This window comes from Myxocyprinus asiaticus, chromosome 30 (genome assembly GCF_019703515.2).
Source record: "Myxocyprinus asiaticus isolate MX2 ecotype Aquarium Trade chromosome 30, UBuf_Myxa_2, whole genome shotgun sequence".
In the NCBI taxonomy this organism is placed as follows: Eukaryota; Metazoa; Chordata; class Actinopteri; order Cypriniformes; family Catostomidae; genus Myxocyprinus; species Myxocyprinus asiaticus.
In genome coordinates, this window is record NC_059373.1 from 9525927 (window position 1) to 9547310 (window position 21384).

Here is a 21384-nt window from a genome sequence, read left to right on the forward strand (position 1 = left end):
ATCTACATATATTTTTTACAAAACACTTTTTTTTTATTATTTATTTTTTTTTTTTTTTTGTGAACAGGGGTGCAAAACTACTTCACCCAGTAACATTTTGGAATTTGGAATTCCGTTGTTACAGTGTATATATATTATATATATATATATATATTAATATTATAACCCAACAATTATTTATTGTTGGCCAGATTGTCATTATAATATGATACAGTATTTTTATTACTTTGAGGATTTACTGTACACAATAGTAATATATTTGTCTTATTGACTTTCACCTAGAGCTTATATTCTGATGCTACAGTGTATTGTTCATCATGTTGCAAAAGGCTGTATTTTATGTAAGCATAGTAGGCAACATATTTTACAAGGCATGGCGGCCCCTCAGAACACTAGAGCAGCAGGGGGTGAAAATTGGCTTTTATCAAGCGCTGAAACTTTGCATGGTGCAGAACAATCTGGAATAATGTTAAACGTTGTAACAGTCACCTCTTTGCAGCCTGAACTTGTTCAGAAAGTTAAATCTTTGTGACACCTGCGCTAAAAACAATCTAGACACAGCGCAACGAATGAAACAGAGCGCAGCTGTCTCGACGCGTTTTTAAAACCTGAAGTTCTTTTTAACTTGACACAGTGTCTAAAAATGTGCCAGTCCTCTGTAAGACATTGAAGAAACAGTGAGATGCGATACAGCAGTCAAGGACATTCGTCCAGTGCGTTTACACAGGAAAACAATGGAAAAACAGAGTAGACGCACGCAAAAATACATTCAGTGTGAACAGCCCCTCATCCGTTCGCACGTGTCTGTGAGAGAGAGCGCGTGGGCGAAACAAGTTCGGAAGGCCTGTATATTTTTTTCATAAATTACAAACCCAAACCCAAAGTCCTACTGACCCGAACCCGGCGGCTTTGTGAACCGCGCATTTACCCAGAACAACATGTCACCCCTCAAGCGGTTTTTGCGGAGATTTCCTATCGGGGCGGGGGGCCCCGACGTCCTGGGCCCCACGCAATTGCGTGGTGGTTAAAACCGCTACTGGATCATACAATAACACAGCTCAAATAAAGAAGATTATAACTGATTCTAGGTCAATCATTAAATAAACTTAATTCTCCACTGAAAGGCATATATACCTGTATTTCTGCTGCACATTCTTAAGGTGACCTGAAATAAAGTTAACAGGGTCCAACTTGACCAAAGGGGACACAGATCACCCTAATGGTAAATAATTATTTGCATTAAATCAACATAATACTTCAAAAGTGCTAAGAACCTCTATGAATTTTTAATAACTATTTAAATGCCCCCATAAATTCCTTTTGACCAAAGAAACATAATTAAGTAATTCAAGTGCAAGGGACTATGGGTATTTATAGCCTCAATCTTGTACTCAATCATTTGAGTTATTAATATTATCTTAAGTCTATAGATTTTTAAGATAAATAAGTTCAAGGAACTTAGATATTTGAGTTATGAGCACAAAACTTGACATTTCAAGTAATGTTTAATTAAGACAAAATGGTTTTCCAGTAATGACAGCTTCAGGGTTTACAGTGTACTGTTTGTCTTAAAGAGGTCATGACATGAGGAATCAAATTTCCCGTTGTACTCATTGTACTATAAAAACATACTGTAAGTTTCAGAACTCAAAACTTCCTCCTCACTGCAAGAAAGAGCAATTGTTGAAACCAAGCTGCTGTAACCGGTCCTGCTTGACCTGCTCCGAGCAGGATTCGAACAGGCATGGGATGGCTGGCACGCTAACGGGGAGGCTGCACAGCTATCATGTACCAGCTGACTCCTGTTACACTCACCCCCCTAAACCTCACTCCCATCTGGGTCATGGCACCACTGGAACTGGTCCTGCTCAACCTGCTCCAAGTGGGATTCGAACCAGCATCTCCGGCATGAGAGGTGGGTGCACTAACAGGGAGGCTAAAGGCTACAGTCTCTAGCATCAGACGCTAGTGCGCCTCTTGAGGCCAGGGGAGTGAGGTTTACACACACTGCACAGCTATCACATACCAGCTGACTCCTGTTACACTGCCAAAACCAGTGGTTCTCTACGTCCTCCACATTGTGATGTCACACTGTGGTAGACATTTGCATCTGACCGCCTCCACAACAACACATCAACGCCTACTTTACCTTATTACTTCTGTAGCCCCGCCCAGCAGTGGTGAACGGTGAGATGACAGGTTAGTCAACAGCAGAGAGCCAATCGTAACAGTGGGCATTTACTATCAAGTCTTAAAGGAGATGCAGCACCAAAACCAAGCATTTCTAACAGAGGCTCAGAATGAAGGTGAAAAATGATCATGTTTTACAAACATATTACTTTGTGTGTGTGTGTGTGTGTGTGTGTGTGTGTGTGTGTGTGTGTGTGCAAAACATTTTACTAATATTATAAGAGAACCTCAAGGAATATATAATAATAAAAAGGCATGTCATGGCCTCTTTAATGCGTTTGGTTTCATAATAATCTAAGAATTTATAGCAAATTACACCATTGTGTGATTTCTCGGGACACTTTTTTTCAGGGATATCTGTCAGGTAAGAAGCCTTGAAATGAAATATTTTGGTTTATGTATAATGCTATTGCATTTTATTATTTATATGGTTTTATTTTGTTGTTGTTATACAAGTATCTGCTCAGCAATCATTGAGAAGTTTTTCACTTACAGCAGCTTTAAACAGAACAACATTTTATATCAACTTGACATGAATGGAAATCACATGCTTCTACTTCCACTGAAAAACAAATACACTTTATTTTAAATTAAGTTGCAATAAATGAAGTTTAGCTATTTGAAAACAGCTTACAAACATATGCTATATATGGAATTTTATAACCTTATTAATAAGGTCATGGAATTCCAAGTGACCTAATTATACTGACGCATCTCCCTGACAACCGATGCTCCTTTCTATACAAGCCGCGCAACGTCACAATTCTATAAGCTCTTGAGTGAAGATGGCGGAGGCTGCCGCGGCTCCAGGACACCGGTTTTTCTGTCATTGCTGTAAAGGTGAAACTGAGCCCAAGTTACCGGTGAGTCCGCACCAACAACTGAGGTGTATTCATTTGCATTCAGTGTGCTTGATTGCTTCAATCGCAGCTCAACCATTAAAGTTTTCCTTTTATATTTGTAACTTTCAGGATAGTATGTTTTTTTACTTTTAAAATGCATTTTTGTTGTTGTTGTATTAGTTCACGAGCATTGCTATAACAACCGTGGATTGTATTTGTGTTAACGGCGGACTACACGTTATATAGTGTGTGTGATAGTGCCGTAGTTGCGGGGAATTCGGGATCCAAGTTTGGGAGTTACACTGATGCCAAATTTAGCACAGTCACGAACGTCTCTGACTTGTCTGCAACACTGTTAAAGCAAAAACACATGTATATAGATATAGAAGAGGCAGAACAGTGACTGGCAGGTGTGTGTAGGTCCATGATAGCTTGCCTGACACTAAGGTGCATGTCTGGGATAGCATAATGCCTAAAACAGTACAGTATAAATAGCCAAAATAATATTTTATTATCTATTTTATTATACAAGTTCTATGTTAGCTATATATTTTAACCTGTTTTAAACTTACGCTCAATGGTGGTGACTCTGGTGAATCTGAGCAATCAGACTATAAAGTATTATGATGATGATTTATTTTAAGTTTTCACCTCCTAAAACGGTGACTGATTTTGTTAAGCAGGATCATGGATGCAAACATAATTTGCTGGAACAAAATTCAGCCTCACCCCTAAATGAGATTGGTTCTGGTTGATAGGCATGTTGTTCCAAGACCAACGTATCATACTTGGCAAAATCCTGGTCACCCACTGGGAACTTTTAAAAGATCAGATTTGGAAACAGTTCATGTGGGACTGTTGGCTGGTGATGACATAACCTCTGAAACACACACACACACACACACAAAAACTATAAAGAGTTATAGATGAACAGCTTCAGATACCTGATATTATTTATTAATACACCTGTTTATTAACCCTTTAAACAGGAATATGTATGTCCCAGATGTGAATCTGGCTTCATTGAAGAAGTTGCAGAGAACTCCAGGTGACTTTCTCATTAACACCAATAATTGTGGCTCATAGTGTTGTTCTCCATGAAATATATTTAGAAAGCACATGAAATCAGTGTCTATGGGTATATTCAGTTTTTGAATTATGATGTCATTCACAATGAGTAAAATGATGTTTCAGTCTTCTACAGAGTGGTGACTTAACTGGTGATACAGCTGTAGCCAGCGATGACATGGCCTCACAGATTGCAGAGGTATAATATTTTACTCCATCCTTGAAGACAGTTGTCCGAAATTAAATCTCCTTGTACACTGGAAAGACATTATACACATTTTACTTTGACTTATAATTCAAACTGATAAAGAATTGTTTTCTGGTGAAGAGGAAATTAATGTAATGTACTGTAATGTGTATGTGTGTGTGTGTGTGTGTGTGTGTGTTTGGGGGGGTCATTCAATAGTTTTCTTTCTCAATAAGCCTTTTGTGTTCTCTTCATCATTAGCTGTGGCAGCTGCTCTTCATGGAACATTCATCCCTCCTCTCCGACCCCACAGTAACAGACGTGCTCCGCAGCCGCTCTGGTGTGGAAGCAGCAGTTGGTGATCCTGCCTCTGGGACAGTGGGACCTGCAGCTTCCGTGGAGACAGTTTCAGAGTGCACAGAGCCTGCACACCTCCCTCAACAAAACAACCAGCAGCAACCCTCTAGACTGGACCAGGGACAGGCTGTGGAGGGGTGTGTAGTGTTGTCTACTAGGAGTTCTATAAAGGCTAATTTATACATGCTGGACAAACTTGCTTTTTTTTTTAGTATGCCTAAAAATTATGACCAAATGCACTATGTCGTTGTTCTGCTGCTAGGTCGTTCCTTTGGTGATATTTCACCTGTTGGTGCACATCCCTGAAATTCTTGACCTAGGAGAACTTGGCTAGTCAAAGAACATTGATGATTGGTTGTGAGTGTGCTTTGTCATGCCATCTGAGGAGAATGTAGCTAGCAAGATTACCATCTTAATATTAAAAATGGATAACTTTGAAGCTTGTCGCTCTGAGGTTGTTAAAAATGACACTTTTTACATGATGCAAACTACTTTTAAAATTACACAGCATGTATAAATTTGGTTTCGTTTGCCTAGGGTGCTTTAGGTTGTTTAGGATATTTATTTTATTTTTTGGGGGCTTTTTCCATTGTATAAATTAGGCTTAAGATGGAATCTATGATGATCAGTGTATGGGCAAGTTTAACATTCAATTTTAAAATTCAAATGTAATATAGAAGATTAATTGTTTTGAAGTACTATTTTTGAAATCTGTGGACAGTTTGTTTTGCACAGTTTAGTTCTTTGATAATGGATTTAATACAGTATAATCACATTTCTATTACTTTGCACTGGGATTTGATTTAAAACCTGCAGCATTTTAGCATGCACTTTTCACTTCAGGTCAGCATGCACATATAAAGATCTTAAATCAAGCTTGGCCATGTTCATGAAACCTTTTGGTTATGAATTAGTAAATCAATATTTTAATTATTGTCCCTCTTGTATCAGTGTAGGGTTACCTCACCTTTGACCAGTCAATTTCCATGACCTTTCTAAGATTTTTCCAGTTGTTCATGATTACTGGTTAAGGATTTTTTTTTTTTTTAATAATTTTATAGCAATTGCTAGGGCATATCCCTGTAATTGGTCAGGTCATGTACCAATTCTTGGCATCAATAGATTTAAACCATTTAAACACTGTTAATGCCTCCAATAAGACAAATAAGTCCTTAGATTTGAATTCCTGCACCCCCTTGAGGAAGACTACTTTGTTCTACTACTTTTAAATTCTACCAAAATTAAATTATTTGGAAAAACATTGGTGCTTCTGTAAACAGATAACTACATCCACTGAATCGATGCTTTTGTAGCACAAAAGGCTGATATTCTGACATTTCTCTTTAAAAGCATTTACACTCTCTCTTTGTTTCTTTAAGGATTGTTCAGCAGTTCCTGGCTGGTCTGTTTTCCAATTCTGACAGTACAGAATCCCAAACATCCTCATGGTATGTGATTATAGCCTTCATGCTGGGTCCCTTTTTTGTCATCCAAATTCATACATATAATCTTTGCCATTATTTACAAACACATTCAGTGATTTATCATTAACCCTGTTCCTCAGGTCTAGCGTTTTACACTCTAACCCTGGAGACTATGCTTGGGGACAAGGAGGTTTAGATGTGGTCGTTACACAGGTGAGTAACACTGTCATCGGTGACATCATCTAATGCACCATTTTGTGAAATGACTCATGTCCTCAACCATTTTGCTTTGCCTCATTAGACTTCTCTGAATTTTGCCTTTTGGCAAAACTAAATTTGTTCTCTATTTAAGAAAATGTATTGAGGCTAGAGTCATCAAAGATGTTGTTCTTTCATGCTTAAATTACAGAGTTATTAAAGATCTCAACCTTTGGCATTTTTTTCTTCTAGCTGCTTGGTCAGTCTGAAAATACTGGTCCCCCTCCTGCTGAGAAAGAGATGATCTCATCCCTCCCTACCGTTAGCATCTCGCCAGAACAGGCTGGTAAATTCCCATAATATTCTTGAGTCATCATGCACACTACAGTGCTTTTAAGTTCTGTGAAACGAGAGGCTGTTCACATACTCGGACACCCCCACTTTCATGGCTCACTATTATATTGAGAATGCTAAATTTGTTATTCTATTTGTTTCAGAGGGTGAACTGGAGAATGGGGAGTTAAACTAGATTTTTACAGTTTTAGAAGAAATGTGAGTGGTGCTTGTCCATGCAAAATTGTGTTCGGAGTCATTTTCAATGTGCTGCTATGTGGCTGCTAGGTAGTTGGTTACTGACCAAATTCAAAGAGCCCACCCCCAAGTTGGCTAAAGACCCCTTGGAATAACTCAGGTCCCTCCTTCAGTGCAAGACCTGAAACTTACTTACCATGTGTTCTTGCAGTAAGGCTGAAACATACTCTATGGAAGCACGTGAAAGCAGATGCTTCTAGCTACGCAACCTCGATTTTGTGCATTGTTGCGTTCTACAGTGTGTCTGGCAGATATTGATGTGAACTGTCTGCTTCTATGGAGCGTCTACTGTATGGCAAAGACTTTTAAAGGTAACTATATCACCCCCTTAGTACTGAGGTTTGTTACCGCAACAGTAACGCAAGAACAAATGTTAAGCATGTTCAACCAGACCGCGTGTTCGCCAAGCGCTCGAATCTGCATATGCGCACTTGTGTAAAGTATGTTTCTGGCTTTACTGTAGTGGTAACAAACCTCAGTACTCAAGGGGGTGGTAGAGTTCATTCAGAAATCTGTGCCAATAAACTGGATGCATTATTATTCAGGTAAGTTGCAATAAATGTACTGCTTTCAATTTATTTGCAAAGCAATATTCTCTTCAAACTGCTGCTATGCCATGACAGTAGTTGGCTTGAAAGATAAAACTCATAGTTAAAGCGGACAGTTCAAACTAATGTCTGCTATAGCCCCCCTTGCGGCAACGTTAAGGATGTAACTCATTCTTGCGATGTGTTATGAATTGTGGTTTGACTCATTTTAGAATGCAACAATGCACGAAATCGAGCTTGCAAAGCTAGAAGCTTCTGCATTCACATACTTGCATAGAGTGTTTCTGCCTTAAATCCATGGGATTTTTTTCATCTGCTTTGTTGTTTGCTAGGTGAAACTGTCCAGAAGCTTAGAAAAATAATTGCACATTTCTTTTTAGCAAGCTGCATAATAGATATCGTTCATGTCTATCGCACAGAGAAGTTGTGTACATGCCAAAATGTAATAATTAGGAATAGGATCAGGGGTGTATTCAAATCGCTAGCTGAAAGTATGAGCAATTACAATGAACATTTTCCTCCACATTATTGATTCCTAAGCCATGAGTCCATATGTTCATTTAGTTAGGGTTTTCTCAAGCTTTCCATTTCAGTACAGTACAGTATAAGCAGCACTTGACAACTGTTCTCTCCCTTTTCCTTCTGTTTGTTCATCCATGCATATTTTGCTCTGTCTTTTTATCTCTCACAGCATTCCGACTGGAATGCCCTGTGTGTAGAGAGGAGTACTCTGTAGGGGAATCTGTCCGACAGCTGCCCTGTCTGCACTGTTTTCACAGCAACTGCATTGTGCCCTGGCTACAACTGGTATGAGTCCCATAAAATAAGCTGTAATGGAGTAAAAAGATCTTAATAAATTCATGTTTATGTATTCAAAAAGAGATTGATAAAACTAAAATGTAAGCTTGATTTTATTGCTAGCTGTTGTGAATAGCAGTGACCATGTGTAATTGATGATTAAGCTATTTTTAACTATTTTTAACTGACAAGCAAGAATGTTAAGACAAGATACAGAGGAAAAACAAATCAGACCCTATTCATAATATCAACAATAGGTTACAATTAAGGAACAATGTATTCTCCTCACTTTACCTTAGATGAGTTGAAGAATGACATTGAGATGCTCAATATACACATTTTCAATGTTTTGTTTCTGAAATATATAGGAATAGTTCACCCAAAAAACTGACATTTTGTCATTGTTTAGCCTTATGTCGTTTCAAACCTAGGTATTTTTTCCTTCTGTGGAACACAAAATGAAATATTTGGCAGAATATCCAGGCTGCTTTTTTCAATACAAAGAAAGTAAATGGGAATCAGGCCTGTCAAACTCTGCAAAAGGTCAAAAATAGCACCATAAAAGTGGTCCATATGACTTGTGTGCTATATTTTATGTCTTCAAAAGCCATACAATACTGTATCTTTGTTTGAAGACCAAAATGCAAGTCGTTTTTCTTCCCTTCTGCCATATCTCTTATCTTGCACTTGCAGATTTTCTAGGGATGGAACGATAGCATTTTTCCTCTTCCGATTCCGATACCTGAACTATCAATATCAGCCGATACCGATCCAATCTCAGTGTTGTTTTTTTTCTTAATGAGTTTAGAACATCTATAATTCATAATTGGGGAGAAAAAAAAAAGAAAAGAAAAGAAAAAAAAAACAGCCTTTTGCAATTCACAAAGCTTTTGGATGACTGTAAGAGACTGAATAAAATGCACAAGTTATATGTACTACTTTATTGGTGATTTGAAAGTTATTTATGTAATTATTTGAGCTTGACCGTAATGTCAGTGACCAACATTCGGTATCGGATTTGGATCGGGCTCGTTGGACCGATACCTGTTCTGGGTAAAAACATCAGTATTGGACCTGATACGGATCCAGGTATCGGATCGGTGCCACCCCTAGTATTTTCAAACATAGTGCCTCAATGCATCCATATTTTGCAACCATATTATCTATTATTAAAACCTTTTACTTTATTCCTTTGTTAGTTTACTATGCTGTCAAATTTAATCAAATTATTTGCATCATTACCGATTAATTAATAATCGCATATCAATATTTGCAGAGAAAGGCCCCCAAATAAAACAATTAAATATATAATGATTAAATTATTAGATATAATTATAAATATAATAAAGAATTAAAATACAGTATACATTTGTGGCAGACAAGACAATGCAAAAAGTTGCTTTAGAATGCAATATATTGTTTATTTCCATATTCACTGAACTTGCCAATCATCGATCTAAAGTCCAAAGCAATCCAAATTATTGCAAAATTTGCAATAACATTTTTCCATCTGTCCGAGATAGACTTATTATAAAGGCTTTTCTAAGGACGCATCTATGTGGATGCATCAAACATATGCTTTTGGGAGCTTTGCACTTTGGATGTGTTGTGTCATAAGTAGTGTTTTTAGGATGCTGTGTCAAGTTAAACATAGTTTGAAACTTAGAAAAACACATTTTGAGACCTCTGCATTCAGAGTTGAGCTATGTCCAGCTGTGTTTGAAAGCAAAAACGAGTCCTGGTCTTGCTGTGGTGCCTGTATGGCTAGAGTTGTGCTTACTGCCCCCTGCTGACTGACACTTGTAAAAACTTGAAGGTGGTACTTAGAGCTTGAATTGCTCCGATTGGTAGGAAAACTCCTTATTACGATACAAAGTGAATTAATCATTGCATAAATTTTTTACGCATTATTTTTATATAATTAATCGCACTGAATTAAAGCATTAAATCAACAGACCTAGTACTTGCCTTTTAGTAACTTTATGCCCTCACTTTGCAATGTTTTGTTAACAGCACGACACCTGTCCTGTCTGTCGGAAAAGTCTGAATGGTGAAGACTATAGTTTCCAGTCACAGACAACACCTCCAGAGCCAATCCCATCACCACCGACTGTAGAAGAGCATAGCAACTTTGAGACTCTTTAGACACCTTTTATTCAACTGATCAATTCAGGACTGACAGAGAGAAGCAAAGTCAATGTAAGCAATGTGCAGAGCCCCAAAAAATGTCCTTCCGTGTGCTTTTTATTTCAAAATACATTTTAACTGAGAAAGACAAACTTCTTGGAATCAAATTATATTATAATCATTTTGGAATTTTGAGAAAGCTTTTTTTTTTTGTGATCAGCATTTGTATTTTTTTTAAATGTTTGTTAAGTTGTTCCCAATTGTGCTCTCAATTTAGAGGTTTGCAACCCTATCCCCAGTGACTTTCCACCTGTGGGATAATTCTAACTACCTAACTATCCAACCTAAACTAATGAACAACTACCAAAGTCATCAGCCAACACAAGATTAATCAATTTGGATAATTCCAGGTTGGAACAAACACAATATCTTAGGTGTGCCCCCAGGACTGGAGCTGAGTTAGATGATACGGAGACAGTCTCAGAGGGTACAGTTCAAATGGCATATGTATATTTTATGATGCACGTTTACCCTATAGCTTCTTCAAGCTTTAAATGTTTGAATACCTCACAAATAAGTGAGCACACAGTTCACTTCCACTTACCTGTCAATTCATGAAATCTGCTCCACACATGCCTTCACCCTTTTGAAGGCATCACATAGACAATTTTTTTTACTGTATCTGCATTATTTTTGCACTGTAAAATAAATGAGTTCAGTCTACACATTACAAGTTTTGTGGTGGCACCAGAGCTTTAACCACAATAAACACTCAAACTTTTACATTCGGTTCCCCCATTTTGAACATTTTGTAACATCCTTGATTGGCATCAATGTTTACAGTGAAGAATACTTTCTTATTGAGAAATGTGTGTAATGTCTGTATTGTTAAATTGTTATGGTGTGTGGCTTCTCATGGATATTGAGAAAAATGCCATTTTTTTTTATTCAAGAGGGATTAGTTCAGTATCTGTGTTTTATTTTAATAACATGTTTAAACCTGACACTGTTTATTTAAATGTTTCGGAACCGTTTTGATGTACATTAGGATAATTTTGCCTTCATTCTCAGGGTTGTTTGACTTTCTGCTCCATATTTTGATACCAAGATACAGTACTACTTACAAGACAGCTCAATTCATGGAATGCCTTTTGTATCTTTTAGAGTGGTGTTTGGAATTTTATACCATACAGCTAAATGAGATGTTTCCAAGAAAAACCAATGTTGCAGCAAATATCTAGAAAAAGGCATTTCACCCATAAAATAAACCAATTGATCAAGGTTGCACTCACAAAGCAAATAAAGCACATAACACTGTCTGTATGACTATTTGTGATTTTTGAGCTGGCATCAGAGTGCATGGACAACAGGTTGACCGAAATGAGGTTTTCAAAAGCCAATGGCGATATAATATAAGATATATTACAAATAATAGAGCTTAATGATGGCAAATGATACATAAAACTGTTTAGATTAAAGGGGCATTCAGTAATATTTTTTCTTCTTAAAAAAGCTTTAATCCTTTGAAATATGTGAATAAAATCATGACCACTTACATGAGATGAAGACTCAAGTCGTATCAGTAACCTTATAAAAGCTATTTTATTCTATATGAAGAGGGTCCCCTCATGGGGGTGGCCATGCTAGAATCACATGACCAGTCAAATACTATTCTCTTAATCGCAGCAACGTCCTGTTATTGGATACTTTCACTCATGGATTAAATTGCTCATGGCTGACTGTGAATAGTACATTTCTTCAATGGCAACGGTAACTGAAAACTATTGCATTTAAATGATGCTCCTCCATGCACGTGCCTAAGTGTCAGTGTAAGTCCAAGGGTGCGTCCCAAACCGCACACCTCTGCACTATTCTTATATTGTAGTATCAGTAGTATGTTAACACTGAAAATGCAACAAAAATAAGTGTAGTTCAAGTACCCGGATAATGCACTTCTTCAACCGTCAAAAACAGAGTGTGGAATGTTGGACACTATGAGCCTGCCTTACGTAGCGGAATAAGCAGAGTCACCTGGCTGTGTTGCTGGTCTGACAAAACAATTGTAAATATTGGAGAACGTAGCAACTAGTGAAACTTCAGTAGAGACAGCACCTTAGAAATCGAAGTTAAATGATTTACCATCACTTCACAGTGTGAATATGTACATTGTTTGAGATACAAGTGTTGAACTGAGGTTGGCTAATGCGCTTAAAGGGATACTTCACCCAAAAATTTAAATTCTCTCATTATTTACTCACTCTCATGATATCCCAGGTGTGTTTGACTTTCTCTCTCCACCAGAACACATTTGAAGAAAAATATCTTAGCTCAGTAGGTCCTTAAAATGCAAGTGAATGGAGATTTCTCTTTTGAAGCTCCAAAGATCACAGACAGTTAGCATAAACATCATCAGTACGACTCCAGTGGTTAAATTAATGTTTTCTAATATTTGTGTGGCTTCTCATGGCTATTGACAAAAATGCCATTTTTGATTCAAGAGGGATTAGTTCAGTATTTGTGTTTTATTTTAATAACGTGTTTAAACCTGACACTATTTATTTAAGTGTTTCGGAACATTTTGATGTACATTAGGATAATTTTGCCTTCATTCTCAGGGTTGTTAGACTTTCTGCTCCATATTTTGATACAAGATACAGTACCACTTACAAGACAGCTCAATTCATGGAATGCCTTTTGTATCTTTTAGAGTGGTGTCTGGAATTTTATACCATACAGCTACTTAAAAAATGAAATGTTTCCAAGAAAAACCAATGTTACTTCTGTGAAGCAAAAAAAAAAAAAAAAAAAAGATGTGTAACAGTTTAGATGTTACACTTTAAATCCATACACTTGATGACTGAGTGCATAGAATATTTTGTAAGTGCATAATGTATAGTGTCATTTTGGGACAGCTCAAGACAACTTAAATAAGTTATCGAATGTACCTTTAAATAACAGACAATTTGTGTGAGCAGCTGATATATTGATCCGAGTTAAGATATATTATGGTTAGTTACTCAAACATTTATATTACCATTCTTTATTGTTAATGTATTTGCTTATGTAAATGTGCATAAACATGTAAATGTAAACAGTGTGAGAGCTAAATTTGCTTTTCAAATCGATAGCAGGTCACTTATTGGTCATACTGACATCTGTCATTACACCTAGACTGTCTAAGAACTTGCATGAAGAATTCTCTCCTTTACAGCTAAAAAAAGAAAGAAAGAACTGGTTTCACTGTTTAGCTGAAAATACCACTAAGTTTCTATTTGTTTTGCCAATGTCGCAACCTTGCATTTTGGCATGATTAGTGGCGGCAAACGAGTCTTGAATTCGGGACAGTTCGTTTTTCTTCGTGAAGTCACGTCCCCACAATAATAATCCCTTGACATATCCAGCCACTCGACTCCAGTGTGCTGATGCAGAATAGAGCAGCCAGTTAGATCAACGTCAAAAATAACCATATGGATTGTGCAACCGTGTATTTCACCGTCCCACCTCCTCCGAACTTGAGCCAATGGTTTAATGGGAGATGGTGTGAAAGGAGAAAAAATGTCAAATGAAAAGCAGTTGTCGTTGCTTCTCTCCTAATGATTGGATTCAGCCCACATGTACAGTTAGGGGCCGTTCACACCGAACGCGTCCTCGCGCTTAAAAAAACGCTAGACGCAGCGCCACGAACGCAGGTGTTTTGAGATATTAAAAGCTTAAGTTCTTTTTCAATCAACACGGCGACAAAATACGCGAGAGGCGGCGCAACGGTAAAAGGCGCATGTTTACGCAGGAAAACAAGTGAAAAAGAGCGCGGACGGACGTAAAAACATGTTCGGTGTGAACGGCCCCTCACTCAACCCGCCTCGCTGCAACAATTCCCACGGGAGTCTCTATATTTCACTGTGGGTAAACACTGCCACGAGCGTACGACAACACGACCCCACAACCCCCCTTTAAATAGTCAGATATTGTGCAATGCAAAATGCATAACAAATGCATTTCAAGAGCACTACAAAACATACAAAAATACATCTTCAATTATATTCAAACGCAACCAGTTGAATTTGTGAGCCACTGAGAAAGTGTCGAACAGCCTTCGACAACTGCCCTCCCCTCCCTTCGCCCCGTCCCCCTCCTCTCCTCTCCTCTCCTCTCCGCGGCTCTCCCTCCCCTCCCGCTCTTACGGTGAGAATGCCAGTGATGTACTGACAGAAACGATACGGGCTTAGCAGACATGGAGGCCCGATTAACGAGAGAGGCCCATTCTGACGCGTCTGAGCTCGACTAACGCGGACCCGAAGAAGGATTCGGGCGACGTATCGGACCATCACGGGTAACGAATGCCACGCACGAGAGGAGGGAGAGGGCGAAGAATTTTATAGAGAGATCCATTTCGGGCTCCTCTGTTGATTCAACGCAGCGGCAGCCATTTTGTTGACAGTTCGTGTTTTTAATTACCCGTGCAGGGCTCATCCCGAAGAGCGTTTAGATTTTCAATTCCGCTGCCTTTGGCGCTTCTGTGGATGTTTATACTTTGTTGGTGGATTTTTATTGACGGCTTGGGCGAGAAGGCAACACTTTACTAAGCTAGGCGAGCTAAGCCACACCAACAGCGGCTGCTACGTTCAATTACTAGTCGTGTGGACGGAGGGTTATACAAGTAAATATGCCTGACAGGGTGTTTTGAGAGGTGCGAATTACCTGGTGTGAGGCTAGTTGTTTTGGGGTTTAGTAAACACGAAGACGAGAATTGAATGAACGTTGACGTTTTATACGTGCAGTTATAGCTGCGAGGATGAGGGGAAACCAACTTACCTTGCCGAACCGTCACTGAGGAGATATAAATCTAAGTATCGCGAATCGTTCTTGGCGGTCAAGCTCGCGACCTAATAAACACAATAACGTCACAAAGGGTGAATTCTGACAAGCGCGAGATAAGAGTGATTGAGCGCGCGCCACTTGCTCGCAGACATGTGTCTTTCTAAATTGCAGTGGCAGTACGGTATTTTGACGTCCCGTTGTGGTGACAGTCCCAGCCAAGTAGCTTGCCATTTTAATTTCACATCGCTTAGTTGTAAGCATACGTATGCATGATTTAGGACGCGATCATTGTGGGTTGCTCTTGGCTAACGAGTTATGCTAGCTAGGTGAGGATCATAAACCGTGACCAGTGCGCCTCATGTAGATAAATAACATTTACCGCATATTATTGATGCATGCAGGGTGGCTAGATCTTCGGACTCGACGAATATTAGCCTGTGTTATGCCATGCATTATGCAATGCATTGGCTGGAATGTTATCCCGAGCAATCTGACCATTTTTTTCCCCTTTTGCTTTTTTTTTTTTTTTCTTTTTTTGGCACATCAGCAATTTCAAGATAAATATCCAGGCGACCATGCTGTTACGTGCGAAGGGAGGATTTTGATCCCAAATGATGTGAGCACCGTTCAGGATCGTTATCAAGGTGAGTATTTTATGCATTGTGTACCAAATTACATATTTGCTTGTACAGTTAGCCTACAAATGGACGGTGGGAGTGTGTTCTTTGTACACAGGTGTTTGGAGGGTGGTTAGGTTGACTTAAATAAGCAATATAAATGACATAAAAATGCAGTAGTACAGCATAATACATGAGCTTTGTGTGCTTGTTGTCTCCTAGAAAGTATTGCTGGAAATCTGTTTCAGAAGTTCTGTGGTATTCATTCACAAAAGACAGGTGAATTGGTCAGTGAGTTTGACTTATTCTTCCTTTAGCTAATCATAATGAAGACCAAATTCATACAAATCCAACTTAAGTGTCACCTGCGAGTTGTGTAATTCATTCGGTCTATGTGGCAGCAGCTCCACAGATAATCCTCAATTAACCTCGTTCACAATAGGGTTCATCGCACGTGCAAATTGCGCGCGCCTTTTACTAGGAAACATTTTTCCCATTGGAGCACATGCAGCTGTATAACGAGCGAACGTCTGTGTAGAAAGCGCCGAGTGAGAGCTGTCTGGAGCCTTTGAGCCACCTTTGACCTCTGACACCGCTGTCAAGGAAACCAGAACTAACGCTTCCCGCTGACAGTGCCGTTGAGTGGAAAGCTGATTTCAGAAGGCATTTAGTTTGTGGTGTGAAAAGATTGAATGCTTTAAGTTTGAAATCTGAATACAGATTAATAGCAGATCCCTTCATGGTCCTTTCTGGTTGTATTTGATGCTATGTTGCAAACAGTACGCTTCAGTAGCTAAATGAACCATTAGGAGATGTATGGAACCAATGTACACCTTCTAAATAATGACAATAACAGACATAATGCATTAGTGCTTATTTTTACTAGCATTGAACAGAAAGGTCTTGTAAGGTTGACTGTGAGGAGAAAATTACAAGGAGAAATCAAGTATATCAGGATGCGAAAGGGGAGGAGATGCTTATTGTTTGCTGTCAGTCTTCTACAACATATTTTTGTGTTGTAATTTGACTTGGCTTCTCATTTTTGCCATCTAGTAGTCACCCTCAGTCTCAACTCTTTCAGTGTCTCCCGAATCCCGATTTGTCCAGGAAAGTGTTTTTTGGCTGGCTGTAGTGGCTTTCAGTGTTCATAGTAGAAATGAGGGCATGTAATTTCATAGTAGAAGAAAGAATATCTAAATAGACAGAGTTAGAATATTGTATCTTTAGGCTGCCAAAACAAGCACAGATTAAAGAGTTGTGAGTGACAGGTGCTGAAAGAGTGTGGACAAAGAAGAAAGCAGAGAAAAAGATGCCTTCTGAGTTTCTGTAGGGTATCTTTTGTGTGTTAATAAATTCACTTTGATGTTACTCTTAAAGGAATAGTTCACCCAGAAATGAAAATTCTCTCATTATTCACTTACCCTGATGCCATCCCAGATGTGTATGACTGTCTTTCTTCAGCATAACACAAATTAAGATATTTAGAAAAATATTGAAGCTCTGAAGGTCCTTATAATGTAAGTAAATGGGTGCCATCAGGCTGCTGGCTATTTGGCAGTCCAAAAGGCATATTTAGGCAGTATAAATGTAATCCACATGAGTCCAGTCGATAAATTAATGTTTCCTGATGCAAATCGATAGGTTGGTGTGAGAAACAAATCGATAATTAAAACATTTTTAACTTTAAATCGTTGCTTCCTGCCAGCGCTGGGATACTGTCTGAAATGAACTAACTCTCGCCTGACGTTCGTTCCTCTGTTGTATACATAGTGTATGCCTCCGACTCCGCGTGAACGTGCCATAGCACTTACGTCACTGATGTGTTGACTGCTGGCAGGAAGCGATTTAAAAAAAAAAGTTAATAAAGTTTTAATTATCGATTTATTTCTTACACCAACCTATCGATTTGCTTCAGAAGACATTAATTGATCGACTGGACTCGTGTGGATTACTTTTATGCTGCTTAAATATGCCTTTTGGACCGTTAAATAGCCAGCAGCCTGATGGCACCCGTTTACTGACATTTTATAAGGGCCTACAGAGCTTCAATATTTTTGTAAAAACCTTCATTTGTGTTCTGCTGAAGAAAGACAGTCATACACATCTGGGATGGCATCAGGGTGAGTGAATAATGAGAGCATTTTCATTTTTGGGTGAACTATCCCTTTAAGAAATGGCTTTATCCTCTAGCTCTCTTTAGTTTGTGTATTTAATAAAGTGACATGATTAGGGATGTCCTGATATCATTTTTTTGAGAATGAGTACTGATACTTCCTTTTCGGTACTCGACGATATGATTTTGTTATTTTGTTTTTTTCCTGAATTCCATATTCAACTTCTTTTTCTGTCAGTTTTATCATCAAAATGGTGTCTAAATAAATTAATTAATTAAAACTTTAATCAAATGGAAATAGAATAATACATTTTCAACACAATATTGTATTATTTTTATGAAATGAAGTGCTTTCATACAGAACCTCGCTGCACAATCAAAAATACAACATTGGAGTTATTTTTGGTTAAATAAAGTGTTGCACAATGGAACATCACAGATGAGAGATATTGCTTAAATATAATTATTATTGATTTATCACTGTTATTATTAGTAGTAGTAGTATTACATAACTATGCAGTAGTGATATATTTCTGTCATACTTTTTCCATATAAATGAAGATTTTATTTTGGTGGAAGCTTTTGTTTTGGAGTGAAGCCCTCTCCGTTTCCGGGTTTTTTTGTTTTGTTTTACGGTAGCTTCTCACCTCAGGGAAAGCAGGTCGCTACGTGACTCGGGATGTGTTTCATTCAGAAGTGATCATCCCTATGCCCTATTCTGTTTGAAGACTTTACCATCCACCATGAGAGCTTTGGAGGGTTGAAAGGTGTGTGGCTCAAAAATAAGTTTACGTAATTCTGAACTCACTTTTTAAATATTTTTTATTGGAAAAGCTGTTTGACACGATCTTACAGCATGACTACCATGATTGCTCTCCCCTCGAAGTGCCCTTTGGAGGCAGATTTATCTGGTTTGAATCGCAGGGCCAGGTTGATAATTAAACCAAAAAAGACTGCAAATGTTTGGTTTTTTTTTTCCTTTTTTTTACTCCCAATTTGGAATTCCCAATGTGCTTTTAAGTCCTCGTGGTCGGGTAGTGATTCGCCTCAGTCCGGTTGGCGGAGGACGAATCCCAGTTGCCTCTGCGTCTGAGACCGTCAACCCGTGCATCTTATCACGTGGCTTGTTGAGCGCGTTGCCACGGAGACATAGCGTGTGTGGAGGCTTCACACCATCCACCACGGCAACCATGCACAACTCACCACACGCCCCACCGAGAACGAATTATAGCGATTATAGCGACCACGAGGCGTTCATCCCATGTGACTCTACCCTCCCTAGCAACCGGGCCAATTTGGTTGCTTAGGAGACCTGGCTGGAGTGACTCAGCACGCCCAGGGATTCGAACTAGCCAGCTAGCGAACTCCAGGGGTGGTAGCCAGCATATTTTACCACTGAGCTACCCAGGTCCCCTAAAAGACTGCTATTTAATTAAATGCATATGTAGTCCATATATGCTGCTCGCTACAAAGTGAGTTAGCGCTCTACTCGTTGTCATCTGCTACAAACAGAGCGTGTGATGCTCATGATGGTGTGTTCTGCATATATATCTGTGGTTTTCCGTGTATGAGCAGCACATTCACGCATTTAATTTAAAGCGTGGAGCACATGCAAACTTAATAATTATCTAATTAAATCACAGCCTTTGTGGGTTAAGAATCACACTAGGACATAATGGGATTTTAATTTGTGCGCTTAATGTTTACACAATGACATTCGTACGTCAGATGTATTGGTTTTTAGTATTGGTTAATTCTGAGTACAAGTACATGAGATCAGAATCAATTGGTTTCTGTAGCTCAACTGATAGAGCATGGTGCTAGCAACACCAAGTGCATGTGTTTGATTCCCAGGGACCACGCAATAACATGTATACTTTGAACACTTTAAAGGGCTGTTCACACCAAACACATTTTTCCATCTGTCCGTGCTGTTCAAAAAAAAAAAAAAATCCACGTCTCACAAATACTTTCTGGAGCGACACATGTAGAAGTTTTGTCAAGTTTAAAAGAATTTAAAATGTGTCCTGAAATGCCTGTGTTCTGTTTTATTCGTGGTGCTGCGTCTAGCAATTTTAGCGGTGGGAACGGCCCCCAAGCCTACTTTAGATAAAAATGTCTGCTAAATTTGTAAGGGTAGTTGACATTAAATACTTATGGGAACATGACATGTCCTGCTATACTCGCATCTAAAAGTATTTGAATTTTAAGGCTTTCATAATTGTTATGCATTTCAGGTTATGAGAGAATACATGGATTGTTTTTAAATACATTTCACGCCGCAGAAGCATTTCAAATGAATCAGTGAAAGCAAAAGGTGATTTAAAAGTGGTGAAAAAATAGCAATTACACTTTCCCTTATTCATTCCAATCAAGTTAAATTAAAGTCTTGATGTTGATCAAAAATGGCTCATGGACGTCTTATGCGACAAATACCCATAAATGTAATTGTAAAATGTTGGTTTATAAGTAAACGATAACCCACTTGCAGCATTTTTTAATTTGTCCCGCTTCCCCTCAAGACTTTTCCCGCAGCCATTTTACAATACAAGGTACCATTTATTTTTGGCATCTTCTCAGCAAAGAGAGGAGGGACGAAAAAGTGAATAACACAGTAACAAGAAGTGGAGTACGACCCAAAGCACTGAGGAAATAGGGGAATGATTGTCACTAAGGGAGGGACTGACAAGGAAAAAAGACGGAGGGAGGGTGCACTCTGGAAAATGTGTTTTCGATTAGCAGGAACACAGCGACTCTAGTTTGACCGCTTTAATGCTAGATTTCCAAGTGAGTGTTACCAAGAGAGTGAATGAGTGAGAGGATGAAGAGAATGACAGAACAGGGTGAAAGGGTAGGTTGGGCAGAGAATGAGAGAGGTGCGATTTTTGGATTGCAGTAAGTGAAACGGGCCAGGGTGGACTGAAGAGAAAGGGCGTGTTTAAGTGAAATGGGGTGAGTAATTATAGTAAACATTGAGAAGTGGGGGAAGAAAGGCAGGACTCCAAGTTCTGGAGCTAAGTTTATAGTTGTGGTGATTTCACAGAAAACGACTACCCCAATATAAAAGACCACCACTAATGTAACAACACTCCGTAAAATGGCACTCGAGCTCTTTTTGATGCCGAGCGCTAAACAGCCGTAACCGAACGTGTACTGTTCAAATGACTTAGGCATTCTTAATAGACTTGTATAATGTGTAAGCATTCGGTCTCAGTAGGGCATAGAGAAACTATTCTGTTTTTTCTCTCAGTCTTTCAGTCTTTCGGTGGCAGTCTGCGCTGTTCTGATGGCAGTCATAAAAAGGGCTTGAAAAGCTGGATCCTCTGTCTCCCAGAGAGCCCTTTATGCTGAGGTCACTGCTCTGACTCGCCTCTGAATGACTTGACCCTCTGAAAGCACCTGTGGCTGGCGTGGTACTAAATTACTTCGTGGCCTTTTGTTTTGGAGGTGTGTTTGGTGCATAAGGTTACTTTTGTCAAGCCCCTAGACAAATTTATTTTTTTAAT

The 21384-nt window shown here is 38.8% G+C and overlaps 2 protein-coding genes across 3 annotated transcripts in view; both read left to right on the forward strand.

Annotated features, from left to right (window-relative positions):
• The first annotated feature begins 2955 nt into the window (after window positions 1-2955).
• Window positions 2956-11643, forward strand: LOC127421246 (E3 ubiquitin-protein ligase RNF115-like). The gene is made up of 9 exons (XM_051664125.1): window positions 2956-3053; window positions 4022-4080; window positions 4227-4299; window positions 4549-4781; window positions 6024-6092; window positions 6209-6281; window positions 6519-6612; window positions 8097-8212; window positions 10217-11643. Exons 1-9 carry the CDS (start codon window positions 2976-2978, stop codon window positions 10346-10348), a joined length of 927 nt encoding a protein of 308 aa, XP_051520085.1. The 5' UTR covers window positions 2956-2975; the 3' UTR covers window positions 10349-11643.
• Window positions 11644-14528: 2885 nt separating this feature from the next.
• The window catches only part of LOC127420966 (histone-lysine N-methyltransferase ASH1L-like), a 58823-nt gene continuing 51967 nt past the window's right edge, over window positions 14529-21384 (forward strand). The window contains exons 1-2 of one of the 2 annotated variants that reach the window (XM_051663623.1): window positions 14530-14660; window positions 15696-15792. The gene's annotated coding sequence lies outside the window, so the exon portion shown is untranslated. Of the gene's footprint in view, window positions 15793-21384 lie in introns of both variants that reach the window. The other variant, XM_051663622.1, reaches the window with a different exon arrangement.